We start from the raw sequence: 25,748 nt of genomic DNA, 5'->3' as shown, positions 1-25,748 counted from the left end.
CATTACGGGGTATTTTTTATATATTCTTTGATACCCAAATTATAATACAAAACCAATTGATTGTTATAATATACATTATGATGGAAACTAAACAGTAATAAAATATTACAATGTTAAATATAAACTCAATTGGTTTTGTCACTGAGAACTCTTTTCTAGTGATACAGGAATAGTTTATCATAAAGGCAGCCACATCTAGATCTACATTGAGACCCCTTGGACACAGACAATTAAGTTTCTGTATCCAGTAGGTCTCTCGTTTGTGGAGGACAAGTAGTCTATTTTGTTCATTGGGGGATCCAATCAATGACTTGAATCTTAAGAGATCTGGAATCCCCACCATGAACATCTCTATAGTGAAGTGGAACACTATGGTTATCAATTTTATTTTTAATGTTATTTAGGTGTTCCATGAATCTACGCCTGATCTTCCTTTTGGTGCGACCCACATACATAAGGTCACACCCACAAGTTGGCAGGTAGACCACATGTGTGAAATCGCAAGTACAACCACTCTGGATTTGAAACTCCCAGGTGTTGTCACTATTGGGGAAACTGGATTCATTCTTAACATGCTTACACATTCCACAATTTCGTTTCCCACACTTATAGGTACCCTTTTTCAGACTTAGACAGTTACTCCTGATAGACGTTGTTGTTTCTTTTTTAATAGATTTTAATTTACTAGGGGCTAATAAATTCTTTAAATTTCTTCCTTTCTTAAAGGTAATCAATGGGTTATTTTTCAATGATGGTGCTAATCGACTATCTGATTTTAAAATCACCCAGTGCTGGGGCGGAGCTTGGCCGCTTGGAGAGATGGCCGCACATTAACACAGCTCCTAGGCCCATTCCACTTGCTTGGACAAAAACGACCAATAAAACCTATTAAGGACCCACCACTGAAAGTGCCATCAACCCCCATAGCACTGTGACAAGACTGGGGAGTATCGGAGTGGCGAGGAACAAGCCGACTACAGGCGCAGCTTTCGCACCACAGCAGAGACCCACAGATTGCAGCCGGAGGGACCGCCCCATTTAACATATACCCTCAGTGCAATTACATCTCCAAAGAGTAAGCGGAGCAGCGCTCATATGAAACAACAAGAGCTGCAGCAGGAGAACCGGGGATGGAGTCATTAGACTCCACGGAGATACGTTACAGACATGGCACATCTAAAGCACTCACGATGCAATAAGCACCCACGTGGAGACAGCCCGTTAGCACACAGCCAAGCACAGAGATAGACCCACATAATTTTAAGGCAGCCTACCTTAATAAACATTAACATTAAAACCTCAAACAAAGCAGCAGACACGTAATCTTCCTTGTAAGGGCCTGGCAGCATACAGATACAGACGCTGGTGCGTATGTGAATAAAAGCAAGTAAAAGTACAGGGGCCCTACAACGTCTCTATCACTACAGAGCACAATGCCAGGGAAAAGATCTAGCAAACCAGAGGCCCCATCTGGATCTAAAACAATGCAGCAATACCTAAAACAGACGGATACCCTGCAACCAACACCTAATACAGGACAAGTTGAGTGCACACAATCAGAGCCAACACCTCATTTTCAGACTGGACACACTTCAGATTCTTCAAACCTGACAAAAGGGGACTTAAAACTTTTATGCATGAAAGAAGACATAAAAGAAATGATGACAGAGGTAAAGGGGTAGTATGGCGATATGAGAAAAGATATTCTGAAAGTGACAGAGAGTGTCAATTCTGGAAGAGAGCCATTACACTACATGCAACGATGTCCAGCATCTGTCAAAGATAGTTTATGATCAAGATGCCACAATACACCATTTATTAGAAAAAGTGGAGGATTTGGACAATAGAGGGAGACGGAACAATCTCCGCATTAGGGGAATTTCTGAAACGATACTCCCAGCAGCTTTGGAAGGTTACCTACAGGCACTCTTTAGGACAGTAAAGGGAGACAATAACGCACCTGAGATTGCAATTGAGAGAGCACACAGGGCGCTAAGGGCCAAACCACCCCCTAAAGCCCCTCCAAGGGACGTGATACTTAAACTACAATTTTTCAAAGACAGGGAAGAGATTTTGAAATGCTCCAGGCAGAAACCAAATTTCACGCACGCGGGAGCACGGATACAGATTTTCGCGGACCTATGTCCAGCTACCCTGCAAAAGAGGAGAGAGCTACAGCACATAACATCTGCGCCGAGAGACCAAAACGTTGCGTACAGATGGGGCTTCCCAGTGAGCATAATTGCCTCAAGAGGAGACGTCACAGCGGTGTATAAATGTGCAGAGGACCTTCAACACTTTTGCAAAGCACTGCATCTCAGGATTAATCCAACAGATCCTAGACCGCTAATGGGGACATCCATAAGCACACACCCAAGCAGAGATCTATCACCAACAATAGCCCCAATGGGAGAAGACACAGAACAGCAACATGGAGCAATTGGCCCTTGGGAGATTGAAAAGGACAATGACTAAAAAGTGAACTGGGTGATACCCGGAGACGGGACTTTTTCCTTACACACTGTATTACAGGTCGTATAAATGCATATGTTTTAAAAGTGTTATTTCTAAAGAGCAAGTTGGTTTGGGATACTTCCCTAATTGTTACGTTATCTATCTGAATTGTATTTATTTATTGTATTGACGATATAAGGCAACTGGGAACAGTTTATTTGTGGGTTGTCACACTGCTTTTCATTTGACACTGGTACATTACTTACTCATAGCCACACGGTAAAGAATATCATTAGCCACTTAGTGTTAAAGGAAGGGCCAATATGACACAGACCAGAACTCTTTCACTGATCACAATCAACGCAAAGGGACTAAATAGTCCAGAAAAAAGATCTATAGCATTTAATCAACTGCACAGAGATAAAGGGGACAGATAAAGTATCTAAGTACATTGACTACTATGTACAGAATATTGTGAAAAACACAAGGGCTTACCTTACCCGGAGCGGCAGATTAAGGGTTAAAAATTTAATTTAGTGTTTGCAATGCGGGAGGGCCTCGGTTTAGGGGTTAATAGGTAGTTTATGGGTAAAATAAAAAATGGAGATAAGGGAGCCATTTACCAATATTTTAGCTCTGTGTAGTAAAATCAAACTAGAGGTGCAGACCCTATATAACTATTGCAAACTATTATAAATAGAGAGAAAATAAGGAAAAGTAGTCCTTATAAAGAGATAGGGAATTCAGCACTCTCATATACACATTTAAAGAGACAGAGATATAAATATCTCAAGGTATCAACCTAAGTATTAAGATAAATAGAGCGTGGAGCCAACTGGAAACCCAGAATAAAGACTTGACAACTAGCATGCTTGCAAGGCACTCATGATTTTATTATTTACAAAAAGCAACAAAATTCTTAGTAAAGGTCATGTGACCATAAAGGTAATTTGAAACAAAATGTAATCAAAAATATGAGCTAAAAAGCTAAGTGAGACGTCTCATAGGAAAATAAAGTGTCTAAAAAATGAGTGGCTAAATATAATAGTGACAATGCAAAGGCTGTGAGTGCATGTTATGACTGAGTTGTTCTTTACAGGCAGTGGAAACTTACTTCATTTTTTCCTCCCGCAATAAAAGTGGATGCCTGTTTACAACAGATTTGGAAGGACTTCCTTTAAATTGTGTTCATGCTAAATGCTGTTGCTTTACTAATATCCTGTTTGTCAGAAGTTATGCACAATTTACTATACAATACCCATATTTACAACACATAGATCCTATATTTATATCATGACAGTATTGACCCTTAACTTTGGGACTGTCCTCTGATGTTGGTGTTGTGTTTTAAGACTTGGTATAGTTGTATGCTCTCCTAGAAGTAACCAGATTAGATAGAGAAACCCTCCTCCTTGATAACAAAGCCCTAGTGAATAAACAACGTTTTGACAACTCCAGACCTACATTCATAACCACATATAGTGCACAATTTAATGCAATATGTGATATTGTGAAAAAGCATCTCCCAATTTTGACTGCTGAGGACAGCCTCAAAGACCTTGTGCAGAAGGGATGCAACTTTGTCTCGCGTAGAGGCTATACGATAGGTAATGCAGTTTCTCCTAGTCTACTTAGAAGTACACAGACAAGAAGCAATAGCTGGTTAAATGTAAAAGGGCACTATAGGTGTCACTACAGCAATTGCATTGCTTGTGGATTCACAAAAGTTACTAAGAATTTTCAATCATACACCATACAGAAGGTCTATGAGTTGGATACATATACTAACTGTCGCTCTGTCTTCATAATCTATCTCATAGATTGCGTGGAATATAAAAAACAATACATTGGGTGCACCTCTAGAGAGTGTAGAAATAGGAATAGGGAGCATCTCAAGAATATTGAGCATGGTATCGAATGTTCTGACCTTGCCAGACACTTTATACATGTCCACAACAAAGTGGTTAATAGTCTAAAATGGCAAATTATTGACCATATCAAACCTGCCATACGTGGTGGAGATAGAGTAACTAAACTTTCACACAAAGAGGCTTTCTGGATTTTCAAAATGAAAACCAGGATTCCAGATGGTTTTAACATAGTGGGCGATGTCATTAATTTTTGGAGGCATTAACGGATAGGATTTATAATTATGATCTTAGGAAGTCCATTATGTAGCAAAATGTGATAATCTATACTAAAGAGGAGTTATATTATGTATTTATGATGGGTACACAGAAGTATAGTTTAGATTGGTTTGTATATATTCTTTATCTCTATGTATTAATAGAGTAAAATTCCATTTTTATTAATTCATTTTAGGTACATTATTATTAGAATTAGCACACCTCACTCTGAACCATATATAAAAATGTATACACACTATTCTGTGCATCTCCTCATTGTCTTTTGTAACACTCTCTGTTGTTCTTCATTAATAAGCCCTCTCAGGTATATAATATATGTCATACTGTAATTGGGGTAATTAATAATGTGATGCACTCACTACCATTTATTTTCAAAAATATATGGTTATTGTCAAGGCACTAGCATATCAGTTTATAAATATTTTCTCGCATGGAGGCTCTACAATGAACAGAGGCAGTTCCCATTTATATAAGTCTTTAACTAGATGCTTATGGTAGAATATGCTACTCAAATTATATATATATGTTTAGCCTAGGCGCTTATAAATTGTTGAGATTTGTATATTTCTTTATATGCCATATTGATATTTAAAGTATTAACGTTGCAATCTCCCCCAATGAAATGCTTATTATTTTTAGTCTGTCTTTATTTCAATATGGTGATATTCTAGGTCTGTCCCTTTAATAATTAGTACCTGGAGCTCTCACACCTGATGACAAGGGTGTGTTTAAATAGACATGCTGGTGTGGAGTAAATTATGTCCATGAATAAGGCGAATATCTGCTGAAACGCGTAGGACGATTCCTTTATCTGTTCCAGGTTGCTGGGACATTTTGTATGTTTTACTTTTTTTATATGTTTTTGTGCACGGTTTTCCAAATAAATCTTTGATTGATTATACGCCTGGGAGGTTTGCTGGATTTCTTTTCTGATATTGTTGCCGTCTAAACAACCAGCTTAAACCTCGGCGTTCTCCAGGACAAAGGCTTGCAGTACCCGGCTTACTGACTGGCTGATGACGTCATCGTAAGACGCCGGAGTGTGTCAACAGGCATTCACAGAGGCGGAGGCTCTCACGGAGTTTGGGACTTACCTGATAAAAAGATACAGCAACGGCAGTCAAAGGTGCTTCGTACCGGCCCGGGGACCCACAGAGTGGTGAACGATCCGGAGGCTGAATAGGCTGCTTGGTATCCGCTTGAATTTACTTGCGTTGGTGAGTCTTCACAATACCGCTTTAAATACTCTAAGGATTGATGCTGCTGGTTATATATACTATATAAGTCTGGAGCTGTCTAAAGGGGGATTTCTTGTGATTTATAGTTGTATGCTGCATGTGATTGTGCAAAGCTTTTTCCTGTGTTTATATTTCACTCCAAATTGAAAAATATGCATTCTACAATATTCTTGTGATTGTATTATTCTGGCTCAATGTTTATGTGAACTGCATAGATCCTCATGATATTATTATGACAACATTACCCTCATATTACTCTTTCTTTTGGGGTTGTCCTCTAATAGAGGTGTTGCATTGTCACTATTATATTTAGCCACTCATTTTTTAGACACTTTATTTTCCTATGAGACGTCTCACTTAGCTTTTTAGCTCATATTTTTGATTAAATTTTGTTTCAAATTACCTTTATGGTCACATGACCTTTACTAAGAATTTTGTTGCTTTTTGTAAATAATAAAATCATGAGTGCCTTGCAAGCATGCTAGTTGTCAAGTCTTTATTCTGGGTTTCCAGTTGGCTCCACGCTCTATTTATCTTAATACTTAGGTTGATACCTTGAGATATTTATATCTCTGTCTCTTTAAATGTGTATATGAGAGTGCTGAATTCCCTATCTCTTTATAAGGACTACTTCTCCTTATTTTCTCCCTATTTATAACAGGTAGTTTATGGGTGTTGGTGTACTTTTTAGCACTTTAGTTATAAGTTTTATGTTACGGCGTTGTAGTGTAAAACTCATAACTACTGACTTTAAAATGCGTTAGGACTCTTGAAGGGGTAGGCTGTACCACTCACTTTTTGGCCTCCCAGGACATACTCGTAATACCGGCGCTATGGAAGTCCCATGGAAAAAAGACTTTACAAAGTTTACGTAAGTCGTTTTGCGGTAAGGCCAAAAAAGTGTGCGGTGACCCTAAACCTTCAAGACTCATAATAGCAGCAGGCGTAAAAAAGCAGCGTTAGGACCTGTTAACGCTGCTTTTTTACCTTAACGCACAACTCGTAATCAAGCCGTTAGTTTTTTTTTTCTGTAATGTTAGACTTTTTTATTTTCTGTAATTTTAGCTTAATTTAAACTTATTTTTTTTATTTTTAAAGTAATGCTATTTTTTTATTTTAATTGTAATTTAGTTTTATTTTAATTTATGTAATGGGGTTAATTTAGGGGTGTTAGGCATCTTAATGAATAGTTATTTGCATTGTGGGCTTTGGCAGTTTAGGGGTTAATAGATTTATTAGAATTATTGCGTTGTGTGGGTTTGGCGGATTAGGGGTTAATAGTTTATTAGTAACATCTGATTGTTACAATATGAGATAATACTGTAATACTAATATATACACTAGTAACATCTGATTGTTACAATATGAGATAATACTGTAATACTAATATATACACTAGTAACCTCTGATTGTTACAATATGAGATAATACTGTAATACTAATATATACATTAGTAACATCTGATTGTTACAACATGAGATAATACTGTAATACTAATATATACACTAGTAACATCTGATTGTTACTATATGAGATAATACTGTAATACTAATATATACACTAGTAACATCTGATTGTTACAATAAAATATGTCACTGTAATACTAATATATACACTAGTAACATCTGATTGTTACAATATGAGATAATACTGTAATACTAATATATACACTAGTAACATCTGATTGTTACAATATGGGATACTACTGTAATATTAATAAATACACTAGTAACATCTGATTGTTACAATATGAGATAATACTATAATACTAATATGTACACTAGTAACATCTGACTGTTACATTATGAGAATACTGTAATACTAATATATACACTAGTAACATCTGATTGTTACAATATGAGATAATACTGTAATACTAATATATACACCACTAACATCTGATTGTTACAATATGAGATAATATTGTAATACTAATATATACACTAGTAACATCTGATTGTTACAATATGAGATACTGTAATACTAATATATACACTAGTAACATCTGATTGTTACAACATGAGATAATACTGTAATACTAATATATACATTACTAACATCTGATTGTTACAATATGAGATAATACTGTAATACTAATATATACACTAGTAACATCTGATTGTTACTATATGAGATAATACTGTAATACTAATATATACACTAGTAACATCTGATTGTTACAATATGAGATAACACTATAGTACTAATATATACACCACTAACATCTGATTGTTACAATATGAGATAATATTGTAATACTAATATATACACTAGTAACATCTGATTGTTACAATATGAGATACTGTAATACTAATATATACACTAGTAACATCTGATTGTTACAACATGAGATAATACTGTAATACTAATATATACATTACTAACATCTGATTGTTACAATATGAGATAATACTGTAATACCAATATATACACTAGTAACTCCTGATTGTTACAATATGAGATAATACTGTAATACTAATATATACACTAGTAACATCTGATTGTTACAATATGAGATAATACTGTAATACTAATATATACACTAGTAATGCCCCGCAAAAAGCCCTTTTAAGGGCTGGTAAAAGAGCTGATTACTTTTGTAATTTAGTATAGGGTAGAGAATTTTTTTATTTTAGGGGGCTTTTTTATTTTATTAGGGGGCTTAGATTAGGTGTAATTAGATTAAAATTCTTGTAATATATTTTATTTTTTTTGTAATTTAGTGTTTGTTTTTTTGTAATATAGTTTAGTTTATTTAATTGTATTTTAGTTTAGATCATTGTAGTTAATTTATTAATTAATTTATTGATAGTGTAGTGTTAGGTGTATTTGTAACTTAGGTTAGGATTTATTTTACAGGTAATTTTGTAATTATTTTAACTAGGTAGCTATTAAATAGTTATTTACTATTTAATAGCTATTGTACCTAGTTAAATAAATACAAAATTGCCTGTAAAATAAATATAAATCCTAAAATATCTACAATGTAACTATTAGTTATATTGTAGCTATATTAGGGTTTATTTTATAGGTAAGTATTTATTTTTAAAAAGGAATGATTTATTTAATTATAGTAAATTTATTTCGTTTTATTTAAATTATATTTAATTTAGGGGGGTGTTAGGGTTAGGGTTAGACTTAGGTTTAGGGGTTAATAACTTTATTATAGTAGCGGCGACGTTGGGGGCGGGAGATTAGGGGTTAATAATTGTAGGTAGGTGGCGGCGACGTTGGGGGGGGGGCAGATTAGGGGTTTATACAATTTATTATAGTGTTTGCGAGGCGGGAGTGCGGCGGTTTAGGGGTTAATACATGTATTATAGTGGTGGCGATGTCCGGTCAGCAGATTAGGGGTTAATAAGTGTAGGTAGGTGGCGGCGACGTTGGGGGGGGGCAGATTAGGGGTTAATAAATATAATATAGGTGTTGGTGATGTTAGGGACAGCAGATTAGGGGTTTATAGCTATAATGTAGGTGGCGGCGGTGTCCGGTCAGCATATTAGGGGTTAAATAATTTTATTATAGTGTTTGCGATGTTGGGGGGCCTCGGTTTAGGTGTTCATAGGTAGTTTATGGGTGTTAGTGTACTTTGTAGCACTCTAGTTAAGAGCTTTATGTTCCGGCGTTAGCCCATAAAACTCTTAACTACTGACTTTTAAATGCGGTAGGAGTCTTGGAGGTAGAGGCTGTATCGCTCACTTCTTCCAAGACTCGTAATACCAGCGTTAGCAAAATCCCATTAAAAAGATAGGATACGCAATTGACGTAAGAGGATTTGCAGTAGCCAAAAGTCGCGGAAGAAAAGTGAGCGGTACACCTGTACCTGCCATAATCGTAATACCAGCGGGCGTATAAAAGCAGCGTTAGGACCCCTTAACGCTGCTTTTTAAGGCTAACGCAGAACTCGTAATCTAGCCTTATGAATCTAGATGTAAAGCTACCTTAAGGTAATCAAGAATTCAAATAGAAAATCATATTTAGCAAATACTGTATAAGATACTGATATGGGAACATACTTTGGTATATGATGGCCATGTAAGTGGGTTCTTATGGGGTAGTCACGATTCTTCCTTTTGAGGGAGAGGATAAAATGTTCTTACAATAGTGTAGAAAAGAGAAATAAATACACTACTAACATCTGATTGTTACAATATGAGAGAATACTGTAATACTAATATATACACTAGTATTATCTGATTGTTACAATATGAGATAATACTGTAATACTAATAAATACACTACTAACATCTGATTGTTACAATATGAGATAATACTGTAATACTAATATATACACTAGTAACATCTGATTGTTACAATATGAGATAATACTGTAATACTAATTTATACACTAGTAACATCTGATTGTTATAATATGAGATAATACTGTAATACTAATATATACACTAGTAACTTCTGATTGTTACTATATGAGATAATACTGTAATACTAATATATACACTAGTAACATCTGATTGTTACAATATGAGATAATACTGTAATACTAATAAATACACTACTAACATCTGATTGTTACAATATAAGATACTACAGTAATACTAATATATACACATACTAACATCTGATTGCTACAATATGAGATAATACTGCAATACTAATATATACACTAGTAACATCTGATTGTTACAATATGAGATAACACTGTAATACTAATATATACACTAGTAACATCTGATTGTTACAATATGAGATAACAATGTAATACTAATATATACACCAGTAACTTCTGATTGTTACAATATGAGGCAATAGTATACTGTAATACTAATATATACACTAGTAACATCTGATTGTTACAATAATATATAACACTGTAATACTAATATATACACTAGTAACATCTGATTGTTACAATATTAGATAATACTGTAATACTAATATATACACTAGTAACATCTGATTGTTACAATAAGATATAATACTGTAATACTAATATATACACTAGTAACATCTGATTGTTACAATATGAGATAATACTGTAATACTAATATATACACTAGTAACTTCTGATTGTTACAATATGAGATACTGCAATACTAATATATACACTAGTAACATCTATTTGTTACAATATGAGATAATACTGTAATACTAATATATACACTAGTAATATCTGATTGTTACAATATGAGAGAATACTGTAGTACTAATATATACACTAGTAACATCTGATTGTTAAAATATGAGATAATACTGTAATACTAATATATACACTAGTAACATCTGATTGTTACAATATGGGATACTACTGTAATATTAATAAATACACTAGTAACATCTGATTGTTACAATATGAGATAATACTATAATACTAATATGTACACTAGTAACATCTGACTGTTACATTATGAGAATACTGTAATACTAATATATACAATAGTAACATCTGATTGTTACAATATTAGATAATACTATAATACTAATATATACAATAGTAACATCTGATTGTTACAATATGAGATAATACTGTAATACTAATATATACACTAGTAACATCTGATTGTTACAATATTAGATAATACTATAATACTAATATATACAATAGTAACATCTGATTGTTACAATATGAGATAACACTGTAATACTTATATATACACTAGTAATGCCCCGCAAAAAGCCCTTTTAAGGGCTGGTAAAAGAGCTGATTACTTTTGTAATTTAGTATAGGGTAGAGAATTTTATTATTTTGGGGGGCTTTATTATTTTATTAGGGGGCTCAGATTAGGTGTAATTAGATTAAAATTCTTGTAATATATTTAATTTTTTTGTAATTTAGTGTTTGTTTTTTGTAATATAGTTTAGTTTATTTAATTGTATTTTAGTTTAGATCATTGTAGTTAATTTATTTAATTAATTTATTGATAGTGTAGTGTTAGGTGTATTTGTAACTTAGGTTAGGATTTATTTTACAGGTAATTTTGTAATTATTTCTTCTGTTATGTGTGATCAGTCCACGGGTCATCATTACTTCTGGGATATTATCTGCTCCCCTACAGGAAGTGCAAGAGGATTCACCCAGCAGAGTTGCTATATAGCTCCTCCCCTCTACGTCACCTCCAGTCATTCTCTTGCACCCAAAGACTAGATAGGAGGTGTGAGAGGACTATGGTGATTATACTTAGTTTTTAGAACTTCAATCAAAAATTTGTTATTTTACAATAGCACCGGAGCGTGTTATTACCTCTCTGGCAGAGTTTGAAGAAGAATCTACCAGAGTTTTTCTTATGATTTTAACCGGAGTAGTTAAGATCATATTGCTGTTTCTCGGCCATCTGAGGGAGGTAAAAACTTCAGATCAGGGGACAGCGGGCAGTTGAATCTGCATTGAGGTATGTAGCAGTTTTTATTTTCTGAATGGAATTGATGAGAAAATCCTGCCATACCGTTATAATGAACATGTATGTATACTCTACACTTTAGTATTCTGGGGAGGGTATTTCACCGGAATTACTCTGTAAAAGTACATTAAACCTTTTAATAGGTATTTTTCATGTTAAACGTTTTTGCTGGAATGTAGAATCGTTTGCATTAATGAGGTACTGAGTGAATAAATATTTGGGCATTATTTTTCCACTTGGCAGTTTGCTTGTTTTAATTATGACAGTTTCGTTTCTCTCTCACTGCTGTGTGTGAGAGGGAGGGGCCGTTTTTGGCGCTCTTTGCTACGCATCAAAAATTTCCAGTCAGTTACTCTTGTATTTTCTGCATGATCCGGTTCATCTCTAACAGAACTCAGGGGTCTTCAAACTTCTTTGAAGGGAGGTAGATTCTCTCAGCAGAGCTGTGAGACTTATATAGTGACTGTGATTTAAAACGTTGCTCTGTAATTTTTATGTTTAAAATTTAATTAGTGTTATTTTACTAATGGGAACAAACCTTTGCTAAAAAGTTGTGTTGTTTTTAAAGAGTGATGCTATAACTGTTTTTCAGTTCATTATATTCAACTGTCATTTAATCGTTTAGTGCTTCTTGAGGCACAGTACGTTTTTGTTAAATAAGATTGTAACCGAGTTGCATGTTTATTGCTAGTGTGTTAAACATGTCTGATTCAGAGGAAGATACCTGTGTCATTTGTTCCAATGCCAAGGTGGAGTCCAATAGAAATTTATGTACTAATTGTATTGATGCTACTTTAAATAAAAGCCAATCTGTACAAATTGAACAAATTTCACCAAACAGCGAGGGGAGAGTTATGCCGACTAACTCGCCTCACGTGTCAGTACCTGCATCTCCCGCCCGGGAGGTGCGTGATATTATGGCGCCTAGTACATCTGGGCAGCCATTACAGATAACATTACAAGATATGGCTACTGTTATGACTGAAGTTTTGGCTAAATTACCAGAACTAAGAGGCAAGCGTGATCACTCTGGGGTGAGAACAGAGTGCGCTGATAATTCTAGGGCCATGTCTGATACTGCGTCACAGCTTGCAGAGCATGAGGACGGAGAGCTTCATTCTGTAGGTGACGGTTCTGATCCAAGCAGATTGGATTCAGATATTTCAAATTTTAAATTTAAATTGGAAAACCTCCGTGTATTACTAGGGGAGGTCTTAGCGGCTCTTAACGATTGTAACACTGTTGCAATACCAGAGAAAATGTGTAGGTTGGATAAATACTTTGCGGTACCGGCGAGTACTGACGTTTTTCCTATACCTAAGAGATTAACTGAAATTGTTACTAAGGAGTGGGATAGACCCGGTGTGCCGTTCTCACCCCCTCCAATATTTAGAAAGATGTTTCCAATAGACGCCACCACACGGGACTTATGGCAAACGGTCCCTAAGGTGGAGGGAGCAGTTTCTACTTTAGCTAAGCGCACCACTATCCCGGTGGAGGATAGCTGTGCTTTTTCAGATCCTATGGATAAAAAATTAGAGGGTTACCTTAAGAAAATGTTTGTTCAACAAGGTTTTATATTGCAACCCCTTGCATGCATCGCGCCGATTACGGCTGCGGCAGCATTTTGGATTGAGTCTCTGGAAGAGAACCTTAGTTCAGCTACGCTGGACGACATTACGGACAGGCTTAGAGTCCTTAAACTAGCTAATTCATTCATTTCGGAGGCCGTAGTACATTTAACCAAACTTACGGCTAAGAATTCAGGATTCGCCATTCAGGCACGTAGGGCGCTGTGGCTAAAATCCTGGTCGGCTGATGTAACTTCTAAGTCCAAATTACTTAATATACCTTTCAAGGGGCAAACTTTATTTGGGCCCGGTTTGAAAGAAATTATTGCTGACATTACAGGAGGTAAGGGCCACGCTCTACCTCAAGACAAAGCCAAAGCTAAGGCTAGACAGTCTAATTTTCGTCCCTTTCGGAATTTCAAAACAGGAACAGCATCAACTTCCACTGCACCAAAACAGGAAGGAGCTGTTGCTCGTTACAGACAAGGCTGGAAACCTAACCAGTCCTGGAATAAGGGCAAGCAGGCCAGGAAACCTGCTGCTGCCCCTAAGACTGCATGAACCGAGGGCCCCCGATCCGGGACCGGATCTAGTGGGGGGCAGACTCTCTCTCTTCGCCCAGGCTTGGGCAAGAGATGTCCAGGATCCCTGGGCGCTAGAGATCATATCTCAGGGATACCTTCTAGACTTCAAATTCTCTCCCCCAAGAGGGAGATTTCATCTGTCAAGGTTGTCAACAAACCAAATAAAGAAAGACGCGTTTCTACGCTGTGTACAAGATCTATTATTAATGGGAGTGATCCATCCGGTTCCGCGGTCGGAACAAGGACAAGGGTTTTACTCAAACCTGTTTGTGGTTCCCAAAAAAGAGGGAACTTTCAGGCCAATCTTGGATTTAAAGATTCTAAACAAATTCCTAAGAGTTCCATCGTTCAAAATGGAAACTATTCGGACAATCTTACCCATGATCCAAAAGGGTCAGTACATGACCACAGTGGATTTAAAGGATGCTTACCTTCACATACCGATTCACAAAGATCATTACCGGTATCTAAGGTTTGCCTTCTTAAACAGGCATTACCAGTTTGTAGCCCTTCCATTCGGATTGGCTACGGCTCCAAGAATATTCACAAAGGTTCTGGGTGCCCTTCTGGCGGTACTAAGACCGCGAGGAATTTCGGTAGCTCCGTACCTAGACGACATTCTGATACAAGCTTCAAGCTTTCAAACTGCCAAGTCTCATACAGAGTTAGTTCTGGCATTTCTAAGGTCGCATGGATGGAAAGTGAACGAAAAGAAGAGTTCTCTCTTTCCTCTCACAAGAGTTCCATTCTTGGGGACTCTTATAGATTCTGTAGAAATGAAGATTTATCTGACAGAAGACAGATTAACAAAGCTTCTAAATGCATGCCGTGTCCTTCATTCCATTCAACTCCCGTCAGTAGCTCAATGCATGGAGGTGATCGGCTTAATGGTAGCAGCAATGGACATAGTTCCCTTTGCACGCCTACATCTCAGACCGCTGCAATTGTGCATGCTGAGTCAGTGGAATGGGGATTACTCAGATTTGTCCCCCACTCTGAATCTGGATCAAGAGACCAGAAACTCTCTTCTATGGTGGCTTTCTCGGCCACACCTGTCCAGGGGGATGCCATTCAGCAGGCCGGACTGGACAATTGTAACAACAGACGCCAGCCTACTAGGTTGGGGCGCTGTCTGGAATTCTCTGAAGGCTCAGGGACAATGGAGTCAGGAGGAAAGTCTCCTGCCAATAAACATTCTGGAATTGAGAGCAGTTCTCAATGCCCTTCTAGCTTGGCCCCAGTTAAAAACTCGGGGGTTTATCAGGTTTCAGTCGGACAACATCACGACTGTAGCTTATATCAACCATCAGGGAGGGACAAGAAGCTCCCTAGCAATGATGGAAGTATCAAAGATATTTCGCTGGGCAGAGTCTCACTCTTGCCACCTGTCAGCAATCCACATCCCGGGAGTGGAGAACTGGGAGGCGGATTTCTTGAGTCGCCAGACTTTTCATCCGGGGGAGTGGGAACTTCATCCGGAGGTCTTTGCCCAAATACTTCGACGTTGGGGCAAACCAGAGATAGATCTCATGGCGTCTCGCCAGAACGCCAAACTTCCTCGCTACGGATCCAGATCCAGGGATCCGGGAGCGGTTCTGATAGATGCTTTGACAGCACCTTGGACCTTCAGGATGGCTTATGTGTTTCCACCCTTCCCGCTGCTTCCTCGATTGATTGCCAAAATCAAACAGGAGAGAGCATCAGTGATTCTAATAGCACCTGCATGGCCACGCAGGACTTGGTATGCAGATCTAGTGGACATGTCATCCTGTCCGCCTTGGTCTCTACCTCTAAGACAGGACCTTCTGATACAGGGTCCATTCAAACATCAAAATCTAACTTCTCTGAAGCTGACTGCTTGGAAATTGAACGCTTGATTTTATCAAAACGTGGTTTTTCTGAGTCGGTTATTGATACCCTGATACAGGCTAGGAAGCCTGTTACTAGAAAGATTTACCATAAAATATGGCGTAAATACCTATACTGGTGTGAATCCAAAGATTACTCCTGGAGTAAGGTTAGGATTCCTAGGATATTGTCCTTTCTACAAGAAGGTTTAGAAAAGGGTTTATCGGCTAGCTCATTAAAGGGACAGATCTCAGCTCTGTCCATCTTGTTACATAAGCGTCTGTCAGAAAATCCAGACGTCCAGGCATTTTGTCAGGCTTTAGCTAGGATCAAGCCTGTGTTTAAAACTGTTGCTCCGCCATGGAGTTTAAACTTAGTTCTTAACGTTTTACAGGGTGTTCCGTTTGAACCCCTTCATTCCATTGATATAAAATTGTTATCTTGGAAAGTTCTATTTTTAATGGCTATTTCCTCGGCTCGAAGAGTCTCTGAATTATCAGCCTTACATTGTGATTCTCCTTATCTGATCTTTCACTCAGACAAGGTAGTTCTGCGTACTAAACCTGGGTTCTTACCTAAGGTAGTCACTAACAGGAATATCAATCAAGAGATTGTTGTTCCATCCTTGTGTCCAAATCCTTCTTCAAAGAAGGAACGTCTTCTACACAATCTGGATGTAGTTCGTGCCCTCAAGTTCTACTTGCAGGCAACTAAGGATTTTCGACAAACGTCTTCCCTGTTTGTCGTGTACTCTGGTCAGAGGAGAGGTCATCAGGCTTCGGCTACCTCTCTCTCCTTCTGGCTTCGTAGCATAATTCGTTTAGCCTATGAGACTGCTGGACAGCAGCCTCCTGAAAGAATTACAGCTCATTCTACTAGAGCTGTGGCTTCCACTTGGGCCTTTAAGAATGAGGCCTCTGTTGAACAGATTTGCAAGGCTGCAACTTGGTCTTCGCTTCATACTTTTTCCAAATTTTACAAATTTGACACTTTTGCTTCTTCGGAGGCGATTTTTGGGAGAAAGGTTCTTCAGGCAGTGGTTCCTTCTGTATAATGAGCCTGCCTATCCCTCCCGTCATCCGTGTACTTTTGCTTTGGTATTGGTATCCCAGAAGTAATGATGACCCGTGGACTGATCACACATAACAGAAGAAAACATAATTTATGCTTACCTGATAAATTCCTTTCTTCTGTTGTGTGATCAGTCCACGGCCCGCCCTGTTTTTTAAGGCAGGTAAATATTTTTTAAATTATAATCCAGTCACCACTACACCCTTGGCTTCTCCTTTCTCGTTGGTCTTTGGTCGAATGACTGGAGGTGACGTAGAGGGGAGGAGCTATATAGCAACTCTGCTGGGTGAATCCTCTTGCACTTCCTGTAGGGGAGCAGATAATATCCCAGAAGTAATGATGACCCGTGGACTGATCACACAACAGAAGAAAGGAATTTATCAGGTAAGCATAAATTATGTTTTTAACTAGGTAGCTATTAAATAGTTATTTACTATTTAATAGCTATTGTACCTAGTTAAATAAATACAAAATTGCCTGTAAAATAAATATAAATCCTAAAATAGCTACAATGTAACTATTAGTTATATTGTAGCTATATTAGGGTTTATTTTATAGGTAAGTATTTATTTTTAAATAGGAATGATTTATTTAATTATAGTAAATTTATTTCGTTTTATTTAAATTATATGTAATTTAGGGGGGTGTTAGGGTTAGGGTTAGACTTAGGTTTAGGGGTTAATAACTTTATTATAGTAGCGGCGACGTTGGGGGCGGGAGATTAGAGGTTAATAATTGTAGGTAGGTGGCGGCGACATTGGGGGGGGCAGATTAGGGGTTTATACAATTTATTATAGTGTTTGCGAGGCGGGAGTGCGGCGGTTTATGGGTTAATACATGTATTATAGTGGTGGCGATGTCCGGTCAGCAGATTAGGGGTTAATAAGTGTAGGTAGGTGGCGGCGACGTTGGGGGGGGCAGATTAGGGGTTAATAAATATAATATAGGTGTCGGCGATGTTAGGGACAGCAGATTAGGGGTTCATAGCTATAATGTAGGTGGCGGCGGTGTCCGGTCAGCATATTAGGGGTTAAATAATTTTATTATAGTGTTTGCGATGTTGGGGGGCCTCGGTTTAGGTGTTCATAGGTAGTTTATGGGTGTTAGTGTACTTTGTAGCACTCTAGTTAAGAGCTTTATGTTCCGGCGTTAGCCCATAAAACTCTTAACTACTGACTTTTAAATGCGGTAGGAGTCTTGGAGGTAGAGGCTGTACCGCTCACTTCTTCCAAGACTCGTAATACCAGCGTTAGCAAAATCCCATTAAAAAGATAGGATACGCAATTGACGTAAGGGGATTCGCAATAGCCAAAAGTCGCGGAAGAAAAGTGAGCGGTACACCTGTACCTGCCATAATCGTAATACCAGCGGGCGTATAAAAGCAGCGTTAGGACCCCTTAACGCTGCTTTTTAAGGCTAACGCAGAACTCGTAATCTAGCCTTATGAATCTAGATGTAAAGCTACCTTAAGGTAATCAAGAATTCAAATAGAAAATCATATTTAGCAAATACTGTATAAGATACAGATATGGGAACATACTTTGGTATATGATGGCCATGTAAGTGGGTTCTTATGGGGTAGTCACGATTCTTCCTTTTGAGGGAGAGGATAAAATGTTCTTACAATAGTGTAGAAAAGAGAAATAAATACACTACTAACATCTGATTGTTACAATATGAGAGAATACTGTAATACTAATATATACACTAGTATTATCTGATTGTTACAATATGAGATAATACTGTAATACTAATAAATACACTACTAACATCTGATTGTTACAAAATAAGATACTACAGTAATACTAATATATACACTACTTACATCTGATTGCTACAATATGAGATAAAACTGCAATACTAATTTATACACTAGTAACATCTGATTGTTACAATATGAGATAACACTGTAATACTAATATATACACTAGTAACATCTGATTGTTACAATATGAGATAACACTGTAATACTAATATATACACCAGTAACTTCTGATTGTTACAATATGAGACAATAGTATACTGTAATACTAATATATACACTAGTAACATCTGATTGTTACAATAAAATATAACACTGTAATACTAATATATACACTAGTAACATCTGATTGTTACAATATAAGATAATACTGTAATACTAATATATACACTAGTAACATCTGATTATTACAATAAGATATAATACTGTAATATTAATATATACACTAGTAACCTCTGATTGTTACAATATGAGATAATACTGTAATACTAATATATACACTAGTAACTTCTGATTGTTACAATATGAGATACTGTAATACTAATATATACACTAGTAACATCTAATTGTTACAATATGAGAGAATACTGTAGTACTAATATAGACACTAGTAACATCTGATTGTTACAATATGAGATAATACTGTAATACTAATATATACACTAGTAACATCTGATTGCTACAATATAAGATAATACTGTAATATTAATAAATACACTAGTAACATCTGATTGTTACAATATGAGATAATACTATAATACTAATATGTACACTAGTAACATCTGACTGTTACATTATGAGAATACTGTAATACTAATATATACACTAGTAACATCTGATTGTTACAATATTAGATAATACTATAATACTAATATATACAATAGTAACATCTGATTGTTACAATATGAGATAATACTGTAATACTAATATATACAATAGTAACATCTGATTGTTACAATATGAGATAACACTGTAATACTTATATACACTACTAACATCTGATTGTTACAATATGAGATAACATTATAATAATAATAATATATACACTAGTAACATCTGATTGTAACAATATAAAATAATACTGTAATACTAATATATACATTACTAACATCTGATTGTTACAATATGAGAGAATACTGTAATACTAATATATACACTAGAAACATCTATTTGTTACAATATGAGATAATACTATAATACTAATATATACACTAGTAACATCTGATTGTTACAATATGAGATAATACTGTAATACTAATATATACACTAGTAACATCTGATGGTTACAATATGAGATAACACTGTAATACTAATATATACACTAGTAACATCTGACTGTTACACTGTGAGATAATACTGTAATACTAATATATACACTAGTAACATCTGATTGTTACAATATGAGATAACACTGCAATACTAATATATATACTAGTAACATCTGATTGTTAAATATTGAGATAACACTGTAATACTTTTATATACACTACTAACATCTGATTTTTACAATATGAAATTATACTCTAATACTAATATATACACTAGTAACATCTGATTGTTACAATATGAGATAATACTGTAATTCTATTATATACACTAATAACATCTGATTGTTACAATGTGAGATAACACTGTAATACAAATATATACACTAGTAACATATGATTGTTACAATATGAGATAATACTATAATACTAATATATACACTAGTAACATCTGATTGTTACTATATGAGACAATACTGTAATACTAATATATACAGTAGTAACATCTGATTGTTACAATATGAGATAATACTGTAATACTAATATATACACTAGTAACATCTGATTTTTACAATAAAATATATCTCTGTAATACTAATATATACACTAGTAACATCTAATTCTTACAATATGAGATAATATTGTAATACTAATATATACACTAGTAACATCTGATTATTACAATATAAGATAATACAGTAATACTAAGATATATATATATATATATATATATATATATATACATATATATATATATATATATATATATATATATATATATATATATATATAGTAGTAACATTTGATTGTTACTATATGAGATAATACTCTAATAATAATATATACACTACTAACATTTGATTGTTACAATATAAAATAATACAGTATTACTTATATATACACTAGTAACATCTGATTGTTACATCATGAGATAATACTGTAGTACTAATAAATACACTAGTAACAGCTGATTGTTACAACATGAGATAATACTTTAATAATAATATATTCACTAGTAACATTTGGTTGTTACAATATAAGATAATATAGTAATACTAATATATACACTAGTAACATGTGATTGTTACTATATGAGATAATACTGTAATACTAATATATACACTACTAACATCTGATTGTTACAATATGAGATAATACTGTAATACTAATATATACACTAGAGGCTGATACTGACACAGACAATGGGTGGGTCAGGGGGCAGTTACCTGTCAATGATGAAAGTTACATGTCAGACAGCAGAAGTAAGGAGACAGTGGGGTGTTTCAGGGGGCAATTATTTGTCAGTTGGCAGAAGTAAGGAGACAGTGAGTGGGTCAGGGGGCAATTATCTGTCATAGGGCAGAAGTAAGGAGATAGTGGGGGTACAGGGGGCAGAAGTAAGGAGACGGTGGGTTAGTTGGCCGATACCTGTCAGTGTGCTGCAGTAAGGAGACAGTGAGGGTTCAGGGAGCAGTTACTAGTCAGTGGGCAGAAGTAAGAAGACAGTAAGAAGACAGTGGGGGGGTCAGGGGGAAATTACCTGGCAGTGGGCCGATGTAAGGAGACAGTGGAGGGGTCAGGGTGACAATTACCTGTCAGTGGGTAGAAGTAAGGAGACAGTGTGGTGGGTCAGAGGACAGTTACCTGTCAGTGGGCAGAAGTAAGGAGACAGTGGGGAGGTCAGTGAGCAATAACCTGTCAGTGGGCAGAAGTAACGAGTCAGTGGGGGAGTCAGGGGGCAGCTACCTTTCAGCTGCCAGGGTTCCTGTTAAATGCTCCAGGCACAGGACGATGAGGAAACTTAGACAGAACCACAGTCTCATTATCAGAGCTGGAAGTGAAACTGAAAAATGGAAAATAGTAATGGAGAAATCATAAGTTAATAAACACGAATTCACAGAACATGACATGTGTGTACAGGAAGGTGAGACAGTAAAAGGCCTTGACCCCCCGTATAAGGCTGTGACCCTCAGCATAAGGCTGTGACCCCCAGTACAAGACTGTGACGCCAGTATAGGGCTCTGACCCCCATAGAAGGATTTGGTCTCCAGACGAAACTGTCACACCCAGTATAAATAGGGTTGTGACCTCAGTATATTGCTGTAACCACCAGTATTGTGACCCTCAGTAGAAGGTTGTGACCCTCAGTAGATGGCTGTAGTACAAGATTGCGACCCCTAGTAGAAGGCTGTAACATGCAATATAAGGTGGGCAGAAGTAAGGAGACAGTGGGGGAGTCAGCAAGCCTTATACACTCAGTATAAGGCTGTGACACTCAGTATAAGGCTGTGACACTCTGTATAAGGCTGCGACACTCAGTATAAGGCTGCAACATTCAGTATAAGGCTGTGACCCCAGTATAAGGCTGTGACCCCCAGTATAAGGCTGTGACACTCAGTATAAGGCTGTGACACTCTGTATAAGGCTGTGACCCCCAGTATAAGGCTGTGACCCCCAGTATAAGGCTGTGACACTCAGTATAAGGCTGTGACACTCATTATAAGGCTGTGACACTCAGTATAAGGCTGTTACCCCCAGTATAAGGCTGTTACCCCCAGTATAAGGCTGTGACCCCCAGTATAAGGCTGTGACCCCCAGTATAAGGCTGTGACACTCAGTATAAGGCTGTTACCCCCAGTATAAGGCTATAACCCTTTCTTCCAAGTTAAAGATATTTCCCCCACCCAGCACCTCTAGTTCTAGGCTCTGCCCCATTATAAAATTGTGCCCGTCCTTTGTGTTTACCCATCACCCCTAATCTCAGTCTGTGACCCCCTGGCATAAACCAGTAAATCATCAGTCACTGACGCCTCTAGCTGCCTTATGATAACTCACCTTGTTACAGAACTGTGAGCTCAGCAACCAGACACTGATACCTCTAATTGCAGCTCTGGTATTTATGCTGTAATATTTGTGGTGGGTGGTGCTTAATAAAGGGGAGGGGCTTCTCTATTTACAGTATGATGATAAATGATTATTAACTAATACTCTTGCAGTTAATGAGGCTCTCTGAGATGCAGGATTGAGGGATTAACATTGGAGCAGCCTGTACTGATAAAAACTATCTATTTGCAGCAGCTTTAGCACTTTAGCTTCTAGTTTTATGTCCATAATATCAATTTATTTAGTGTATTGTGACTACAACTTCTCCAACACAGTAAACGTGAGATAAATCAGTGAGAACTGCAGGGGTAAAAGGCTTAGTGGATATTGTGAGAGCTGAGAGAGAACTGCATAGACAGCCCAATGAATCCACTCTCTCACTGACACTGTGAGACAAAGTCACAAATTAAAAATATAATTTATGCTTACCTGATCAATTAATTTCTTTCATAGTGGTGAGAGTCCATGATCCAGTACTCCTGGGAATTACATTCCTGGCCACTAGGAGGAGTCAAAGATTCCCAAAACTCCAAGAGCCCTTAAAACCCTCCCACCTTAGTGGAAACAAGTCTGACATATAGAGAGAAAGGTAGGATTAAATAAAATAAAAAAAGAATTAGGGAAAAAAGAGATGCATACTTAAACTGCCACCAGAAAAAAATACAAAACAAAATGGATGAGGTGTCATGTCCTCTCACCACCAAAAAAGGCATTCATTTGTCAGATAAACATAAATTATATTTTCTTTCATACAGGTGGAGTCCACAATCCATTACTCCTGGGAAACAGAACAAATATGAGAGAAAGAAAGAGAGAGAGAAGAACTCCTTGTGTACCCCAGTAACAAATCTAGACACGTCAGAAGGCTTGTTTTCCCACAGAAGACCTCTGGTTACACTATTTCCAATGGTGCAAAGGATTCTGGGTAAGATATGCAAATGAGGTTCACAATGATTTACTTTTTTACTTCACCATTGGAAAAAGTGTATCCAGAGGTCTCCTATGGGAAAAACAAGTTCTCTGACTGGTCTAGATTTGTTAATGGGCTGCACAATGAGTTTCTCTCTACATTTTGTGCTTAGTGGAGGATTTTTAACTCCCTTTTCTCTTAACCATATTTTTAGAAGCTGTTGTTTTTCACAAGGAATTCAACTTCACCCGCAGTGACTCAACCTACTCCCAGCTGATGAGTGTTATAAACCCTGAAACAGCTGTCCTGGGATGGTTCTGAATCACTGTACTAACCCTGGCTAAGCTTAAAACCTGTGTATTCAGCAATGCTATGGCTTAAAGGGCATCTGCGTATAAGCTGACTGAAGTAAAAAGTGAGTCATTGTGAACCTCATTTGTATGTCTTACCCAGAATCCTTAGCTGCATTGGAAACAGTGTATCCGTAGGTCTTCTATGGCAGTGATTTTCAACCTTTTTTTTTGCTGTGGCACATTTTTTTACATTAAAAATCCTGCGGCACACCACCATCCCAAAATTTTACAAAATCACACATTATATATATATATATATGAACAATTTAGTAAATTTTAGTCAATTCAATTCAATTAATCTTTATTAGCATAACAGTCACTACAACTGTATTGCCAAAGCTAGATAATCAAAATATCACTGAGAACAACAACAAAACAGCAACAAGTGCATGACTGGTACACTGTGCACGTGCCAGGAAAATCAGAATCAGAGACAAAGAAAGGCTAGCAGACTGCAGTTCTGGTATATGATGAATACTTTACATTAGGAATATAACAATATTATAAAATCCTGAATTACATTTCACATCTAAAGGACACAACATTTAACTACACAGAGTCTAGTAACAGAAATGTCATTAAATGTGCAAAGTTAAATAAAATCCAGCATTTACCTTGCAGGGACAGGACTACACTCAAGACATACCAGATACCCCAGGATCCTGAGCGCCTCATCCTGCAGGGGGCAGTTGTGCCCAGGGTAGGGACTGATCCTCAACACAAAGCCAACTCCAAGCTCCCAAAACCAAGTCAGCAAAGAGCCAAAGCACATGAGCAGATTGTAGGAGTTTCCCTTATAATGGGCAGAGTGGGTGAAAATCAAGGGTTGGGCAACCACTGGATGGAGCAGGGTAGTTGCACCCCATAAGCTAAACACAAGTGGCCATGAAGGCCCCTTTAAGCCACAGACAAGTGGGTGAAAATCAAGGGTGGGGGCAACCACTGGATGGAGCAGGGTAGTTGCACCCCATAAGCTAAACACAAGTGGCCATGAAGGCCCCTTTAAGCCACAGACAAGTGGGTGAAAATCAAGGGTTGGGCAACCACTGGATGGAGCAGGGTAGTTGCACCCCATAAGCTAAACACCAGTGGCTATGCAGGCCCCTTTAAGCCACAGACACATTTTGTATGTGGGTTAAAGGGGCCTGCATGGCCACGGCTGTTTAGTTTATGGGTTGCAACTACCCTGCTCCAGCCAGTGGTTGCCCAACCCTTTATTTTCACCCACTCTGCCCAGTCTAAGGGAAGCCTACAATCTGTTCATGTGCTTTGGCTCTTTGTCAAACATCAGTTCTCCTTTTACTGT

General features: G+C 37.0%; 1 protein-coding gene across 2 annotated transcripts in view; it reads right to left on the bottom strand.

Moving 5' to 3' along the window:
* Positions 1-23,151, bottom strand: part of LOC128664947 (kininogen-2-like) — a 67,977-nt gene extending 44,826 nt beyond the window's left edge. The window contains exons 1-3 of one of the 2 annotated variants that reach the window (XM_053719738.1): positions 22,043-22,119; positions 18,810-18,863; positions 9,856-9,909 (exon numbers count right to left, since the gene is read on the bottom strand). In XM_053719738.1, the coding sequence (XP_053575713.1) occupies positions 9,856-9,909; positions 18,810-18,863; positions 22,043-22,119 (185 nt within the window). Of the gene's footprint in view, positions 1-9,855; positions 9,910-18,809; positions 18,864-22,042; positions 22,140-23,131 lie in introns of those variants that run through there. The other variant, XR_008402946.1, reaches the window with a different exon arrangement.
* Positions 23,152-25,748: the final 2,597 nt, after the last annotated feature.

The sequence above is a fragment of the Bombina bombina genome, chromosome 6 (genome assembly GCF_027579735.1).
Source record: "Bombina bombina isolate aBomBom1 chromosome 6, aBomBom1.pri, whole genome shotgun sequence".
NCBI lineage: Eukaryota > Metazoa > Chordata > Amphibia > Anura > Bombinatoridae > Bombina > Bombina bombina.
This window is presented reverse-complemented; position numbering and strand designations above follow the sequence as displayed.